The sequence below is a fragment of the Botryllus schlosseri genome, chromosome 7 (genome assembly GCF_051294905.1).
Source record: "Botryllus schlosseri isolate E-star chromosome 7, Bs_hap1, whole genome shotgun sequence".
NCBI lineage: Eukaryota > Metazoa > Chordata > Ascidiacea > Stolidobranchia > Styelidae > Botryllus > Botryllus schlosseri.
In genome coordinates this window covers 4863600-4882266 of record NC_137242.1, presented here as the reverse complement: position 1 = coordinate 4882266, position 18667 = coordinate 4863600, and the positions used below count along the sequence as shown (strand labels likewise).

General features: G+C 40.9%; 1 protein-coding gene across 1 annotated transcript; it reads left to right on the top strand.

The window, feature by feature from the left end:
- Nucleotides 1–4270: 4270 nt before the first annotated feature.
- Nucleotides 4271–16137, top strand: LOC145443733 (beta-lactamase-like protein 1). Its single transcript, XM_080321683.1, has 10 exons — nt 4271–4669; nt 4751–4943; nt 5143–5325; nt 7561–7683; nt 8296–8408; nt 10196–10318; nt 11328–11500; nt 12199–12365; nt 13923–14119; nt 15869–16137. The coding sequence occupies exons 1-10, from the start codon at nt 4468–4470 to the stop codon at nt 15997–15999; spliced, it is 1605 nt and encodes a 534-aa protein (XP_080177809.1). The 5' UTR covers nt 4271–4467; the 3' UTR covers nt 16000–16137.
- The last annotated feature ends 2530 nt before the right edge of the window (nt 16138–18667 follow it).

The following is an 18667-nucleotide window of genomic DNA, read 5'->3' as shown; positions in this document are numbered from 1 at the left end:
TGTCCAGTCTCCATCTTTTCGGTTCTGGTGATGTGGGTAAGACACAATATACGAAGATGATATCGTCAATACCAAATGTCCGAGTGATGCTAATGTAAGCATTTCCTTAGCGTTCATGAGAGTGATATATCGTAGTTAATGTTATAACTATAACCAGGCCCGTAACTGCCGCACCCCAATCCCCCAATTGGGGGAGCCAAGCTCGAAGGGGCCCAAAGTTATTTCGTGAATTAACATAAATTATAAAGCATTTTTTGAAACATTATGCAACTTTTGCAAAAAAATTTCGCACCATGCGCGATTTGAAGTTGTCAATTATCTTGATATTTGGGTTCTCTTCCCCCAAGAAAAAATACGCAAGATTGATAGAAATGGGCATATTGGCGTTGGCTATTACCGCGCCACGACGCACCAAGACATATAAAGTAGGCCATGAAACATGCGACTCCAAGAAGTGTGGCAGAACGATCGGCAGCGAGAAAACCTTGAACGAAAAGGACTGCCCTAATGCTGACCGAAAACTTCGTTATATATACAAAATATCCGAACCTCACGAGACAAATACCAAACCGCAGGGAAAAATTATATGCCAGTGAAGAAATACCAATTTGAAATCGTGTGCGTCTTTTAGTTTCGTAACCTACGTTATGGCGATTCTATATTTTTTATATAGCAGACAGGAGGTCACGAAATAACATCATGTTAAGGAGTCATACCAACGGGTTCTACAGTTTCCAAGACACATCACTCAGTTCTATACCAGTAAATCTGATTACATGAGCAGAGAGGATAAGAAGTTGATAGCAAAATATATGCGATTCCCGATCTTATTGACCGATTTTATCATGAATTTTCGAAAATTTTTGCGCCTTGCGCTGGCTCACCAAGCAGTACAACTCATTTCGTGGAAAAAGCGAGCAAAGTGATGTGGGGTAGGTTTATCACCCTATGGGAGCACCAGACCCAAATTTTTTGCGGGGTCTGACGAAGTGCTGTTTCGTTCCTGCCAACGGGTAGCCTATACGCCCGAAGATGTTTAATTATAATATTGAGGGGTCTTACCTTTTCAAACACACCTCACCCAGCTCTACCTGTAAATCTGATTACGTGAGCAGAGATAGGATAAAAATTGATAGCAACATATATGCAATTCCCGGTCATATTGACCGGTTGAATCATGAATTATAGAAAATTTTGGCGCTTCGCGCGTTTAGATGAGAAAAGCTGACCCACTAAACGTCCCCGAATGTAGAGGATAAGTAAGTCGCGGTAATAAGTGAAGACCCTGAGGGGGGTCTGGGGGCCAAGCCCCCCAGAAGTTCGGTTCATCAACATATGGGGGCCCAAGACCAACGTTTTGGGGCGGGGCTGGCGACGTGCTGTTACGGCCCTGACTATAGAACCACCACAACTACTCCATTGGCATTTGCATTTGGCAGAAGATCAGGAACATAGCAGTCTATATTCAAATATAGTGATTCTACCATGAAAATACGGTGGCTGGTTCCCGAAATTGTTTTATTTCTTCAATGCAATCCAGGAACACACTGTCATTTTATCTCTGTTTAGGATCAATTATTTTGATGACAATAAACATCCGACCACATAATATTTCTGGGATATCTCGAATCTAGATGTCCCTGTTATTTCTAAAGTCGCACACATTGAAGATCACTGTTGGAGATCAGTAACGAGGGGACTGTAATATTTTTCGGTCGAAGTCCAGTCCTGAAAATTTCCAATTTAGTCCAACTCCATTCCGATCCAGAAATATTTCTTAAATCTTAAGTTCAATTCTATGACTATACTATGACTATACGTTGTTCTTTCGAATTCTCTACTAGTTGCTGACGATTACCCCTGACGAGTGTCAGCCGAAAATAGTCGGGTTCATTTCAATATGAATATACTATTCAATTGTATATTGAAGTTCTGTACCTCCTAGAAGCTGTTCAAATTCTATGACTGAAAAACAAACAAACAGAATAACATGTTACGTCGTGTAATAGCACTCGGGTCTGAAATACACTTTATGTATACTTCTCCACTTCTCAGGCATGCCTATATAGTAGGGTTACCATATTTTGGAAATCTAAAAAGAGGACACTTTTTCAGAATTTTGAGACTTGCAAAACCGGAGGAAAATCCTGAAAATGGTAAATTTTTCCCACATCGTGGTCGGTTGACTAATAGCGCCCGAAATACAGTTTTGACCTTCACATTATCAGGTGGTTGACTAAAAAAATAATAATAAAAAAAGGTCCGGCTCAGCTCCGAAATACCCGCCGGAGCGCTACTTCGGTGCTGATTTATGGCATATCAGTCGAATTTGACCGTGAATTTGACCAATTGCCTTATTTGAGAATGCGAAACTTTTGAGTCACATAGATCTTTCGCAAGTTATAGCTTTTTAATTGTATTACAGTGAGAGCCGTATGATATTTTCGAAACTCAAGACAATTACCATTTACAACACATGTTCACAGCAGTAAAAGTGTGAATCTATTATTTAAGCGCATTTTACAGTTAATGTGTCTTTTAGAGTTGTCATAGTATGATTTGTAGTCTGATTGATAATTTGTGACTTTCGCCAGTTATACGAGATCGTAAGCTCTTCTCGATGCTCCTTTTTAATGTGAGGACCCTTGATCACCTGCGTGGGTGGAGCCAAACATGGTCGCTACAACAGTACATACTACTTACTACATACCCAATGTTAGGTGTGATGCATAAGTGATGTGGGGTCAGAGAAGGCAAGTGAGGAAGTGCATCATCTGTCGACAGCCTTTCATGAATATTGGTATTTTCTATCGATGTTTATGAATGACTAGATTTTGAACATTTTTACTCCCAAAATCAGACAATTTGCATATTTATTGTTTGAAAATAAAGCGCGAATTTGTAATTGTGAGTGTCACTTCCAAGGAAGTTCATTTCTTGCCGTAGATCAGGAAGACAATTGGCATCTGAAGACTGCATTGTCATACAGGCGTCGCGATGTCTTCTATTCTCTTCGATCATTTGATCAATCAACGTATCGTCCAAAAATCCGTGATTTCGAGGCGCGCGATGTCGGGTGCATCGAACTCGCGTATGATATTGGTTGCCGGCGCGAAAACAACTTTAATATGATAGTTTTCAAAAGGGGACCGAAGCTCCTGACACTGAATAAGCCTCTGTCTTGACCTCTCAGAGTCATGTTTATACACTTATGCGGCCACGAGAATGCGGAAAATTTACCAACAAGTTGCTGCAATATTGATAAATCAAGTTCAAAAATAAATATTTGACAGAGAACCATATATCATACCCAAAAGAGTCATCCATATATGACTCGCGAGCCATATCGGATGTGAAAATGGGAGAATTCTATACTTATTGAGATAATTTCGTTGTGTTGACTAAACAACAGGGTCATTTTTCTGATTCGACCCCCGAAATACCAGTCGTATGTCGTTTAGACCAACATTTCATTCTTTTCGTGGCCTTTTTTACTATTTTAGGCTAAAAAGGAGGTCAAATTGCCGAAAAGGAGGAGATTTGGGAGAAGAGAGGACATTTCATAAAAAAGGAAGACAAATCCTCCTAAAGGAGGACGTATGGTAATCCTACATGCATAGCCTACTATACATATAGACCAGTCGTTCTCATTATTTTTGACCTCGCGTATCGGTAAAACCTTAAAACCAACCTTCCAAGATCGACATTAATTCAAAACTCAAAAGTATTGGTACTAAATGTTTGCACGTGGCTTTATTGACGTTTTCACAGGGCGAAATCCCCTTTAACTAACCTCGGTCGATCTCTTTTGAATGAAATGTAACTTCGCAGTTTGCTAGTGCTATCGTACTGCCAACTGTCGCTAAAATGTGCTGTCGAAATGCAACAAATTTTGTTTAAAACGTCTTCTTAGCTTTCACATATAACTGATCTTAAAACGAGTGGCTGGCTGCTTTTAAAACGTTTCGAACAATAGCTGCTGCATTGCGACGAATGTCAAGTCCAAATTAGACCATGAACTCTATTATACGACAAGATGTAAAAAAATACCTTCCGAATATACATAAATATAAAATTTGATGACCCATTCTTCTAATCAACTTCTCGCATTTAACTGAGATATAATATCACAATATACAAATATTTGACCTATATACAAAAAGTTTTACAAATCGGGATTTGTGAGATAGCATATACAGTAGTTCCAGTTTATGTTGTATACATTATGTCTATATGTAGGCCATAGCAGCTAACTTCAGCTGTTCGCTGGTGCATGTTAAAATATGAAGGTGTAGCGTGAGTATATCCGGGAATTCAGAGGCAGCCGTAACCGTCGGATAATCATACGATATCTCAGTCAGGAAGTACAATCACAACTAAGAAATATGACATGTATTTGAATACTTATCGTAATTATTATAAGCTTTCCTGCACAGCTGCTTCATTTAAACTCATCAATATATAAAGATGGGCCGGGAGCGAGCTAATGTTGCTCTAGTAGTCTTTTTAGTGACAGCCACAGCAACATTTGCCGCTCTTTTTGGTTGGCAGTACGCCAAAAATGAAAGATCGCACCAGAAGTCATCAACGCCTACAACAACATCGCCGATTTCCCCAACACAGTCGGTACCAAACGGGTGTCCGTTTTATCCGCAGCCACAAAAAATAGGTGTGTGGAATCAGCTAGAGCTTAGTATTTAGGGCTTGGGCTGTTCCTCGCAACACATTTTGGTCATTTATGCTATCACAGATATTGAGGGAAACGCTGCATTTTCGGAACTCTTCAAATGGATGGACGAATACTTGAAGTCTACCTTGGACAGCATTACGAGACCATCGCTTTCTGCGAATTTAGTCTATCTCGATGAAGTTGTTTGGAAAGGAAATTTTGGAAATATCAGCAAAACCAAGCATCGCCCGCCAACGGAGGATACGATTTACAGGTTAGACGTGTTTGAATCAAAACCCGTCGTTTCCAACGTTCTTTTTAGTTGCATACACTTGCCGTAATGACATTTTGGGGTAATTTTATTTATTTAATATTCAAGGTTCACCGGCCCACAATTGATTTGCAATTGATTTGAAATTTGGCTTAAGTTAAAGGGTTAAGAATCGCTGAACTACACAATCTCTATTCAACAGAATTGCAAGCATTTCAAAGTTATTTCCTACGCTTCTTCTTTACAAACTCTGGGAAGACGGCAAAGTTAATCTGTACGACCCAATAACGAAATACGCGCCGGATTTCTCCCTACGACCGCCGATGGGCGCGGCGAGCGACATTAATCTAATAGACATGGCGAGTCAGATATCAGGACTGCCCCTGTATGTTATGGCGCGTCGTCTAGATCAGTGCTCTTCAACCTTTTTCGGAGTGGTACACCCTTTTAACGTTTGCTCAAAACTCGTACACCCCTGTTCATTAGGGGTCTTCAAAAATGACTTTTTTTTCTCAAATCGCACTGGCTACTTGATAAAATTGTTAGGTTACCTAATTTAAGCCTACACACCAAATTTGGTTCGATTCCAACCAGTAGCCGCATTGCTACGGGAAAAAGAAATAACGACAAATTTGAAATTTTTCTGTTCACCCGATGAAAGTATTAGGTTGTCTATAGAAACGATGTTCTTCAAATTTGGTTCAATTCCAACCAGTAGAAGCGGAGTTATTGCCGTCAAAAAATTTGGATTTGAATAAAATAGTATTTGGTCACAGAGTCTATTCGCCGCCAGTTAGGCCGCCTGTCACGCAAATTGGAATTTATTTCGTGTCAGCCCAAAAACAGCATGACATTAGGAACGATAATCAACCTAAATGTAACAGTATTGGGGAGAGAGTAGGTAAAGCTACTGCTGCAGAAGCGGTAATTCAGATCAGCGATGATAGCAGGCGCACCAGCCTACTGCTTATCTGGCCTGCCCCACACCACACACAGTCGATAGTAGCGCATGGGCTGCAAGAGATGTCAGTAACCTCAGATCGTATGTCGCTATACACAGTCTATTGTCGCTAATTTGCATCACTAATAACAAAATATTAAATTGCAAATGTATGGCGAAATATTGGACATAAAATCGACATTTTAAAACAAAAGGGTTTCGATTTCATCATGGATGCTGTTTCGACCCTGGCTGGCTACGTCACTTCATTTAGGCCTATGTGCATTGCGGTATTTATTAACGTCGGGTATGAAGTACCGATTCAAGAAGTCTGAGCTATCGCGGCGGTTTCCTCAAAAATCACTAAAAGACAAATGACTAGCAGAACACATATTTGTTAACTGCATACTTTCCAACACCAAACGGAACCATTGGTCTATTGCCGACGGCTAAATGAATACGAGAAAATTGTGCTTATGACATCACAATCAAACCGTGTACATGTACAGTATTACACTTGATAATAGGGATGGTGCGAACCCCTGAAAGGTTCAGGTTCGTGTGAACGCGAACCTTTTTGAAAGGTTCTGTGTGAAAGCGAACGTGAACCTCATGACGTCACGTGACATCACATTGCTAATTCCAGCGATACATGTCAGTGAAGTGATATATTAATGTACACATATATACCATATCGACGACTCAATTCACATTATGCCACAACACTGAAGTATAAATGCTGACATTTTAAACGTCAGAAAATGTATGAACTGGAGCAATCAAATGCTATATTAATCGCAGAAAAATCAATATCGTCCGTCGCTTTGCCAACAATTTTGACGAGGACTTGCAAGGGAATGTAAGCTACGCCTTAACGGTCGGGGCCAGACCGAACAATGTATTCGGCGTCGGACTATTACGAATGCGATATTGATATTGCGCATATGGATCCCGAACGCCTGCTTGACTTTTTAGATTAGGCCTACACAACGACGTATTTTTTGTATCAATTTCAATGATTGGTTGAATAATCATCATTCGCTGACTACTTACACGTAGTGCATTTCGTTCTTGATGTTATGTAATTGCGGGTCACGCTCACAACAGGGAGTCACTAAATATTCACAACGGGAAAGTTGAATATTTCGAGCAAACCGTTGTAACATAGCAATTAAAACTTCTGGGATTGGCAAGATGTGTGCTTATTGCTCGTTTAGTGTTGATTATTTTATGCTGCCAGCGCTTTGCATATCGTGGTCTAAAATTGAAATGCAAATAATTTGAACCATAGATGTAATAATAACGTGATAAATTTAAATGTATGAAAAAGGTTCACAGTGCAGAACCTACCAAGGTTCGTTTGTGAACGTGAACCTCTCGATTTCTGAGGTTCACACACGGAACGCGAACTTGAACCTCACGTTCACACCATCCCTACTTGATAACATCGTACCATGCTCATCAACCTGTGCGTCAACCTGTACTGACCCATAAACCTGCCTTTGTGATAGCTAGCCATCGGCTCATTGGAATTCGGATCTGGTACACCCCTGTACACCCCATCCGAGTGGTACACCCTTTGCAAATTCTGGTACACCCCAGGGTGTACGACAACCCCGGTTGAAGAGCACTGGTCTAGATGGTCTCCAACAGACGAGCTGAAATACATTTGTTATTAAGAGCGTTACCTTTTAACCCAATCAGTGGGTCGGAACTTTACTACGCAGGAAACCTTGAAGACGCTCTGCTTCTGCTGGAGGATCAGATTCTGGCCGCTGAACCAAGGACAACATGTATTTACAGGTTGGAATACTAAAAATAGTCTGGTTTTGTACGTTATTGTACGTATTGTACGCTAGTCACAGGGATTCTACCGCCCGATCGCGAGGTCTTTTGAGTAGACCGCGAAGAAGTTCATCACAGGTCACAATAAGTGAAAGCGGGAATATCAACATCAGTTAATAGTTTGCGGTGCTCAAAAAGCTTCAATTCGATAGCAATTGAGCCCGCATCGGGGTAAACTAAAACTGATGACCTTTTTTGCAGCCCTAGATTAAACATGATACTTATTTATTGCTTCAGTTCAGTTCACTACAGTACATAAGCAATTTCAAAATACCCCAAGATTGTGGTAAAATTAAAAGATAGGAAGGAGTTGCAACGACTTGAAGTAGTCTTCCAATCATCCACCTTGACTTATGGAGCCTTAGAACACGTAAATATAAAATGCATCCACAGTCCACTCTGAATTTAAAGTAGCAGGAGTTAACTAAAAAAGACCAAGCAATGAAAATGATGTGGCATGTGTCAGTAAGCGTAATAGATAAGTGTAAACACGGATCTGAGAATGCCAGCTTTATAGAGTTGCGCTACGTCAAATCCAACCATTCTCACGTGACCTCAATTTCCTCTTAGCAATTTAGCTTACGCTTTACTTGGAGATATTTTGGCGAGGAATTTCAGCGAAGGAAATTTCACAAGATGGGCTCAGGCGGATGTTGTTGAGAAATTGGAGCTTGACAACACCGGTAGGAATCTATTCTCGTCGTAAAATATGTAGTTGTTGTTTTTGATATTTATGGTGTTTCGACTACATTGATCATTTTACACCAAGCCGATATTCTTTATATTTCATTCCATATTTACCGACTTGTAGCAAGGCTTCTAAGCTTTTATAAGACACCGCTTACGTGGATTACGTGGCGAGGAGGAGCCAACGTAGTTATTTTAGGAAATATGTTCTGACCTTACAATTAGGGTTGGGTTATCTGGATAACAGTTAACCGATTGACCGCAGGTTTTTTCTCTGTCTGATGTACGGATATCATTCTGCCGGTTAACCGGATAAAAGAGTATCGTTGCTAATACGTTTTACACGTTTTAGTAAGTTTCAATAAGTCGTAATATCAGTGTTGCGCGCGGCCAATTAGCGAGAAGCATGTTAAAAATTAGCGAGATTCGTCTGTGCACACTGCACATTGCACAACTGCACAGAGCACACACATGCACAAAAAACGCGACGCGATCTCCCGCTGATATGATCGCGAAATTAGGTCATTGATTGCCGCTTACTCGGCTATCTTCGCTGGCTTGATTTATCGCATTTCCAACAAGCTTAGTTCCAGTGGTTTGAAGAATCACATCTTCAAAAGGCCCTGTGCACACTATACCAGCATTGGCCTGCGCAATCGTATCTGCGTTAGCTTAGTTCTCACGATATTATCGCTGGCCTACATAATCGCATCTGCAATAGGCCTGGTACGAAAGATATCATCGCTGGCCTAACTATCGCGTCTCGGGCTAGCATGGCTAGCTAGCATGGCTCCTATCTCTCGATGGCTTGGAGACAATATGTATGTATGCTGATTAGCGATTGTGATTAAATAGTGACATCGCGAAACTGAATAAAATCGAATGTTCGCAAACATGTGCGTGCTTGCATGCGTAATTGATTTCCGCAGATACTTAATTCGAAAACAAAAAACCGAAACCCCTCATTTTTATCTCAACCCGCCCCTTATTTGTCGGCTGGCTACGCGCCTGATCACGTGAATTTCTCAAGGGGGAATTAGATCGAGCAATCATGTCGGCATCAATTCCAGTATCAGCTACTCGTTATTAAACTCCGGACCCGTATACAGGATTCCACAATTGATGCATTGCGCTTGTGAGGAGGGCGTTGCATAAGAAGTGAACATTAAATTAGCGTGATTTTCTCGTAATCGCTCGGTTAACTTAACTGATTGATTAGATAAATTCCAAATATGCGAATATATCCGTTATCCGGATAGTGAAAATTATTGATATCCGAACTAAACCTTCTTACAATGTATGTTAATTCCTTAATAGGATGCGTAGAACCAATTCAGAAGAAAGGTCGGAGTCTTACATGTGCGTGTATTATAGTCCTTCAACAGCTTTATAAATAAACGTGCATGCATGAGACCATATACAATGCATATAAAATGTACTAAATGAAAGAATCACTGTCTTCATTCAGTATCCAATTGAAAAATCCTCCCGATATTCTTGAAGTGCAAGAAAATCATTGCCTGCTGTCCGTCAATGAAAAAAATTCCACTCAAACATAATGAGTAGAATAGGTGACAGGCTTTCTGCTTTCAGTACTTGGAATAACACACGCTTAATGTACCGCTCAGCACATGTATCTATAATTCCGAATAATCCATAATATATAATTTTTCAAGATTACATGGTCGCGTATACCGCAAATCATGGGATTGATCAAACTTATAACTGTAATGCGTTCAGGTATTTTTGCAAAACTCAAATGGACAATTCTTTTGTGATTCAGGTTTCACGTATGATGCCGATGTGATATCTACCATGGCGACTGGATATCTTGATACTGGGGCTGCTGCTTCGGTATTTGACTTAGGGTGGTATGGTCCTGCCGGAAATTATTATTCTACAGCAGGTAATTCATTGAGTATCAAATGGATGGTGCTAACGTTCTCGTCCCATTCACGTTTGGTATGAAAACCTCGATATTCTCAAACGAACCTTTGAATATTCGGCATCGTGAGCATATTTGTGGAATAGAAAAATTTTAAAACAAACCTAACACGGTTGATAATACCTTCGTTACCACATCCTGCCTGACTCGGAAACCTTTTTACGGTCGCGCCCCAATTTGTTATTTGAAGATGTTCCTTAGTTCAACCATGAAGTTGATGAGCTCACTACTTGTGCGATTTTTTTTTACCTAAAAACGAAAGATTTTTACCTGAAAAAAAATCAAATTTTGACGTTAAAAAAACTAATTTTAACAAAATTTTGACCTCTTGTATGTAATTTGGGTGTTTTTCCACATAATGTTAGAATTGTACTACTATAATCTTCATTTCTGGCTGGAAATGTCTGTCCTTACGAAGTAGTTTGGCCTGAAAAAACGTTTTTGACTTGAAAACTGACAAATTGTTACATGAAAGAAATTTCATTTTTACGAAATCTGGACCTAAGAAGAATTCCAGTAGTTACATCACGTATTACGGTAGAAATAATCAATATTAGTTGCAGTACAACGAAAAATACTGTCCTATACATTCTCGGGTAGAAAGTGTCTGTCCTTAATAAGTAGAGCTTGCCAAGGATGGAGAAAGAATGTTCAACAGCAGCAGTTGTTGGCTGGCAACACTTAAGCTGTGCGAGTGTGCGTACGCTGCTGGTGACACACTGTTTTGCTTCATTCTGACAAAGTTGTCTACATCACAATTTTCATCATGCGCTTCTTGATATAAGAACCGATGCCCACGCAGTCTTTTTTCTGTTACGATATTGCGGTACGTTGATTATAACACCATGTCAACCTATTTGTTTCATTTGACCGTTTATGATTAACAATGAGCAGACAATGGGCCGTCTACAACGGTACGCCTGGGGGGCGCTGGCGACAAGGTTAAGAAATACCTCTGTAAACCGTTAAGGTGATCTGGCGAAGTTTTCGATGTCATTCCTGGAAACATCGAAAACCATTTTAAAACACTCCACACTTACCGAAATGATGAGGCCGAGAAAAGATTGCCAGCACGACTACCTCCTCGGACTTGCTCAATTAACTGGATCCCCGTGGGAGATGCAGACCATTGATGAAAATCTGGTAATATATATATAAGGAGTGGTCAGTAATGAAGAATTTCTACTTTTTCCGAAGACTCCAGTAGATTTTGACTAATCGAACTACTTACTCAAGTGGTTTGATTTTGAGATTACCCCCACTTCTTTAACAGTTGCTTACTTTTAGCATTTTTGATTTTGTGAAGTAGAAAGTAATTTAGTGACGTATCGGCATCGGTTTTGTGAGTGAAATCATAGCAACAGCGGGGTGAGAAATCTCCTGTATCATGTCAGCTGGATATGTTTTCGAAAGTTACACCTGCTTTTAATTTCGTTAGTCATTATTCGTCGGCAAGATGCTCCCTACGATTTCGAGAATACCCACTTCCGATTTACCACTGAAAGTTTGCGACCACTCTAAACCGATATACTCTTTAAAGCTAATTACTTGAGTACCTTTTATACAGTGGATTAGTTTTGGCATGTATTGAAAATAGCTACTTCTACTTGTAATTAAGTAGAAATTTACGGCAATATACATTGACTTCTACTTGATTACTACTTTGGCCACATCCGTGGAAATATATGCATGTACTTTTCTACTGTATGTACAACAAATTGATGATTATCCTAGGCAATGATTTCAATAAATTCCGCCACTTATTGTGCTTACAAACAGTTAGAATCTGTCTAAATCGTGGCCACGACCGGTTGACTTTAAAACCAAGCTCCTCCTTCCAGATCGTCAGAAAAGAGGGCGGGCTCCCTGGGTATTCATCCAGCATGGCGTTGGTGCCCAGTCAAAAAATAGCCTTCAACGTGCTCATGTCTGGGACAAATAATGGCGAAAACGTCGCGGGTAAAGTGTTGCAGGAAGTGATTCCTGTGTTTCGTGAGGCCTTAAGAAGGTGCGAGTGTGAACAGACTTGTACAACTAGATAATTATTGTCTAATTCAGTGGTTCCCAACCTGTGGTACGCGTACCACTAGTGGTACGCGAATGTCTTCCAGGTGGTACGCGAGTATTTTCTGTTTTTTTTCGACCGCAGGGAGTTATTACTTAAGGTGGCGTTGATTTTGAGAAGATTGTTCTCCAATAAACTTCTGGCTGAAGGTGGCCTACTCGTACTCCACGCTAGCTTCTCACGCTATTCCCAGCTGCTAATTTTCCTTTACGTGGGAGTGCGAGCAAGGACTTTCATCCCTGATGACCCTAAAGTAGAAGAGACGAAACCGACTTGTTGCGCCCATGTATGACTTTCGATGCGCTGTGAGCAAACCAGTGATGAGCGGATAGTGCTTTTCAAGAATCCGAATCCCTCCGACAACTTTAGTCTCTGAGGAAATCTCCCTCCGTCTCTGAAGAGCTCAATCCCAGACTCCGAGATAATCCGAAGAATCTCGTCAAGTATCCGAAACATCCATGTCTATAGAGGTATAGGCTATTCAATAACATTGTCAAAGAATTCCAAATGTACAACTCCGCTGAGAATAGTTCTGCACTAGAATATCACTAGTTGTATCTCTGAAACAGAACGAAAAAAAAATGAATCGAAAAGTGTACTGGCAAGAATAGGAAGGAGCTAGCAAGAGTAGCACAATTTGTAATGAATATTCACTTCTGGTAAGATCTATCCAAAGATATCCGAGGCAAAAGTTACAACACTTCGAAAATCTCCGAAAAAATATCTGTATAGTAATCTCCGACTCCGCTCCGAATGTCACAAAATCGGCAACAATCCGGTTCCCTTCGATGCTCATCACTGGAGCAAACGTATACCACGCATCGACCAGTTATAGTGGAAATAAACAAATGCAGCCATCGCATTAAATAAATTGACCTTTGTTGTTTGTTGTTATTACATTATGTTGATCCTCTTGTGACTGGTGGTGAAAAAACAATTCCATACATTCCATCAACCCTGGCTGATAATGCCTAGTTTAATAGAATTTGTTATAACACCTCACATAGGTAAGGACATGATTATGACGTCATATATGGTGGAGACATTGTGACCGTCTTCGGAGCGCGTAACTTATGTAGGTGGTGCGCGAGTGTATAAACCCTAAAGTGATACGCGGGTGGGAAAAGGTTGGGAACCACTGGTCTAATTAAACTGATTAGAGCGAAATACCAGTAATCTAGTTCTTGTCCAATTCGAGAAATGTTGCTATGCTCTAATTTTAATTTTAATTTAAATTCTGGTGTAGTGCGAAACGAGTCAAGCTTGGTGTGCGGAAACTTGCCATTCGCTTTCGCAATCAGAATTTAGTTCAATTTTCATGTTTGTGCGAATTCAATTATTCTAATTCTAATCTGTTTTGGAAACCTGTTGAGCTCTGATTCTGTATAATCTAATTTGGAAAAGCTGGAAATTTTATGGTTGTCCAACTGTAAGTGGGAAGACGTGTTACCTCACTGTGACATGATCTACAATCCTGTTTTCTATATACCTCCCATTCAGTTTGGAGCAAAAGATCACGCCTACCCCCGACCGTGCAAAATACACCGGGACGTACTCCTACTACAATCTGCAGACTCGAGTCATAAAAGAAGGGCCGGGCGGCGTCATACTTATGGAAAATCTGCAGGTCAAAGGAAGGTACAACACTACGGGACTGAGTTTCGTTGAAGAAGGTGTCTTCCGACTTGTGATACGTGGTGAGTAATTGGTTTGATGCGGAAATGAATAATATTAGTATTACCTGGAGAGGGTCAACGAAGTCTTTGACAACACCCAAGAACAAATAGAAGTAATTCAGAAATTGTGTGCAGGTGTATAGCCTATAATGAATGATAAGGCATGCCAGAATTAGTCAAGGTAGAAATTGAAAACTCAGAAAATTTCTCAAGGGAGCATAATTTGAAAACCTAGATTGTGGCTTCGAAGGTGTATCTAGTTAATCGACTGTGATTGTGACGGCCCTTAAAATTCTATTATGCGGTTGGTAAAAGGGATGCGGGTCCATTTGAACACTAAATTGAGCACTAGAAAGTATAGGTGTTTTTTAACTTCAAAAATAGATCAAGCGCGACTAAAAATACACAAACGCGCAAGTAGATAAAAACCACTTGATAACTCCGAATAAGTTGCTGTAAACTCCGTTACTAACCACCCCGGAGGTTCATCTAGGCTGCTCCTCGCCATCTGATCCGCGCAAGCGGTTTCTTAAAGAAAGCCTATATAGTGGGCGCTGCTGCAAATCGGCAGATACGGAATGCAAATAAACACAATCGCCCTGGTACAGATGACCATTGTAGTCGATAAACACCATGAATAACACAAACAAACAAATCAATGGGAAGCGAGTGGCGCAGTGTGTTAAGCGACGCCGTCACGGCAGCAATGGTTACTGCTGCGAGCCTATAGTAGGATTGCCATACGTCCGGAATTTCCCGGACATGTCCGGAATTTCACTGTTCAAACTAGCGTCCGGGAGGAATTTCTAAAATATGCCAAATGTCCGGAATTTTGAAGACTTGACGTAGGCTCATATCATTTTCGTAAATCAGCATAAAAACAATAGCTTTAGGGAATAGTTATGCTGATGCATGATATTTTTCTTCGCGCTGCACGCGATTTCTCTCATTTATTGATTTTATTATGGAGACTATACCGCCCTCGCAAAAACTGCAATAAAATATAAATAAAAACAACCTTCATTTACGGGAATAAGCCCAATTGTAATCGCAATTGTAGGTGAACGGTATATTCCTAGAGATCGGTAAGGCCGTTTAAATGCTTTATTCAAAGATAGTGGTTCCAAAGGGGGGTGGGGGGTCGTTTGCCTTTATTCTGGGGTTTGCAAATATGTTGAAAGTAATCAGCTTCCAAAATAGCCCGTCAGTAAGTCTGGGCAAAGGTGCTGACTTGTTTTAGTAATCAGCTCGTCAAATTTTGATCTGGGCAGCGGAACATTTTCAAATTGGAGATGGAGTCGCAACCATAAAAGGTTGGAAAACATTGGATATGGTTTTTATAAAGCTCCGTGGTGCGCACCGGCAAGTTGCATAGATTACCCTATAGTGTGGGCTCAAAATCATTATATATTGGGGGGGGGGGGTGAAAACATGTGCTTTCGGTACCGGTTATACAACACACAGCTACATACTCCTGAACCGTTCGTGACCACCTCTAGTCTGGTCTGGTCTAGGAGCAAAGCTTTGCTAGTGTGACGTCATAACTCATTTTGAAATCCACTAGTGGGCGCTAAAGAGTGTCCGGAATTTGGGTTGCTGAAATATGGTAACCCTAGCCTATAGGCTCCTCCCAGATTCGTCATGTCGAAGGTTTATATGGGCCCCTTATCGCCGACCCCACTACAGTGACTCGAGTAGGTCTAAAATTACAGTGAGCCGTGCTGTAAGTCGGTAGCAAAGATCCGGCGCCAAACTGTATCGATTTGACAGGTGGAGAATACCCTTGCTCAAATCTGGATGCGCAGAATCAAGCGATCGTTCACTTCCGTGACTACACCAACGGAACTTACAATACGTTCGATGTCCCGGCGACATTGGTTTACGGATTCAAGCGAGTTTGATGGGAAATGTCTCGTAGAAATGAATTACCCTGCATATATAGTTACAAACTTGCAACCTAGATTCATGCAGTTTTTTTATATTCAACCAATAATGACTCATGCAGTTTCACTTGATATAAATTGTTTGTGTTCACGAAATATGCTCAGTCTCCATATTTTCGGTACTGGTGATGTGGGGAGACTCAATGTACGAAGAGGACATAGCCAATACCAAATGTCGTGCTATGCACGGCAATGGCCTATAGCAGTGGTTCTCAACCTTTTTCACCTCGCGGACCGGTAAAACTTCAAAAAATATTTGGCGGACCGGTGGACTTTCAAAAATTGAAATCAATCCAATGTAAAGTAAACAAACGTTTTATTGCAAGTGTATGGTGTGATGGAGACTGGTGATTTGAGGGTTTTGACCGTAATTAATTATGTTCATGATGGCATCCATGTGATTTTACGATAGTGACCGAGTCGGCCGAGTCGAGGTAAATTTGCCTTGCCCAGATACACGTGACGTCCGAGAGTGGTTTACAGTCCTTCGCGCCGAAGGCCGCGGATTTAATCGACCACGCTAACTCGAGTAATATTATTCTCTCCGACATTATCGAGAGAAGAAGTGCTTCGCAGTCGAACCAAGCATCTTCAGCTACCTTGCTCATTGCCCACTACCACACCAGACGTAGGCTAGCTGCTCAGGCTACTAGGAATACAATACGGCGCACGTGAGCAGGGTGAGCACCCGGCAACAGCTATACCTTGCCATCCACAAAATCACGCCCAAAAAAGCTCTTCTTCAGCCCACCCCCAAAGAAACGTTGGTCATGAGCCATCCACAGGGTAATAAACCAAACTTCTGGGGGTTTCGCCCAGATAGTTGAATGGATGTTTTCACCAGGAATTGTGAGCACATTCATTTTATTCATTGTAGCCAGAGAGTTTACGTAACCTAATCGCACCAAGCGCGAACATTTTTCTTTTTGTGACTGAATCGGTCAATAATATTAGGAATTGCATATTTGTTGCTGTAAATTTGGGCAATGGACAAAGGACAATTAGACATATATATATTGAGATTTTCGGTCAACGAAGGACATTCGTTTTCGACCAAGGTTTTCTTGCTGGCGAATGTTTTGACACACTTTTCGGAGTCGCATGTTAGCCTAAAGTTTATTATATGTTGGTGCGTTGACTGACGCTGAAATGCCTGTGTCTATAAATCACGTGTGTTTCTTGACGAAATGGCACCCAGTTAGTGGCAATAAATCGCGCATGCCGCGGAAAAATTTGAAAAAAGTTCGATCAAGTTAATACTCAATAATTTATGTTCATCCACGCAATAATTTTAGGCCCTCTTAAAGCTCAGACCCGCTCCAATTGCGGGGATTGAGATGCGGCAGTTACGGTCCCGCACAAAATGAATTATTCGAAAGCGAATGATCGCCCAAACTGCGCGACTTAGTGAGTAAGCTTGTACTTGTCGCTCGCATTTCGTCAAATGGCACTGCTTGAACTTCAAGTCAAATCGAACATGTTTCCAGACCTAATGTTACCTCACGAAGTTTTGATTCAGTTTAAAATTTGATGCTTTATTTTTATTTTATCAATTAGACAAACCTTCAAGACATTGCATCTTGAAATTTACCTGGCGGACCGGCACGAAAGTCGTCGCGGACCGGCGGTTGAGAACCACTGGCCTATAGTACTGACATATAGTACCCTAAGCGGGGCCCCGCCCAAGTACATTTTGATTGGTCGGTCTCTATTTAATTAAATGTGACTTTGCAATTGGCTAGTCCTCTGTTGCTAAAATGTGCTGTCGACATGTAACGAATTTTGTTTAAAACATCTTCTAAGCTTTCATAACGGATCTTAAAACGAGTGGTTGGCTACTTCTAAAACGTTTCGTACAAGCTAGCCTACTGCATCGTAACGAATGCCAAGTCCGAAGTAGACCATGAATTCTATTTTACGGCACGATGTAGAAAGATACGTTCCGAATTTACAATAAATATATAAGTTGATGCTCCATTTCTCTAATTAACTCTGATCAACTTCTCGCATTTTTGAAACTGAGATATAAAATCGTAATATACTTGGCAGACCGACAGGAAAATTACAACGGACCGCGGTTAAGAACCAGTGCTACTACCCAAATGACCTATTAATGCCGAAGCAGCTCCGTGTAAACGACTAATATAGCTTACTATTCTACTGATTTGTAAAGTGGCGATATACGCCGACATAATTGATCATGACGTGAGTTTGTGAGTAGGCCGATCTGTACTGTACCCATCACAGTAGATTCAGATATTTGAATAGATCAATCAATCAGGTTTATTAATATTTTCATCGTTTCAAAACATCACAAGACTGCGATACAATGAAAAGATGTGTGAAGGTGTCGAAACAACTTGGAGTAGCCATTAGGATCAGACACCCACCTTAGCCTAGGCGAAGTAAATAAGAGGCATGCACACTGAATGAAAAGTAATGCAGAGAATATAAGACGCGAGCGACAAAATAGATGCCGCCGGCTCATGCTGAGGAAGTCACAGTAACTACAGATACATGCAGTATGCAGCATCCAACTCCGTTGACAAATCGACATCTCGAAGCTGTCGGGTCAATTTCATAAGAATGATGATGGTAATCGGACATTCTCCTATACTATCATATA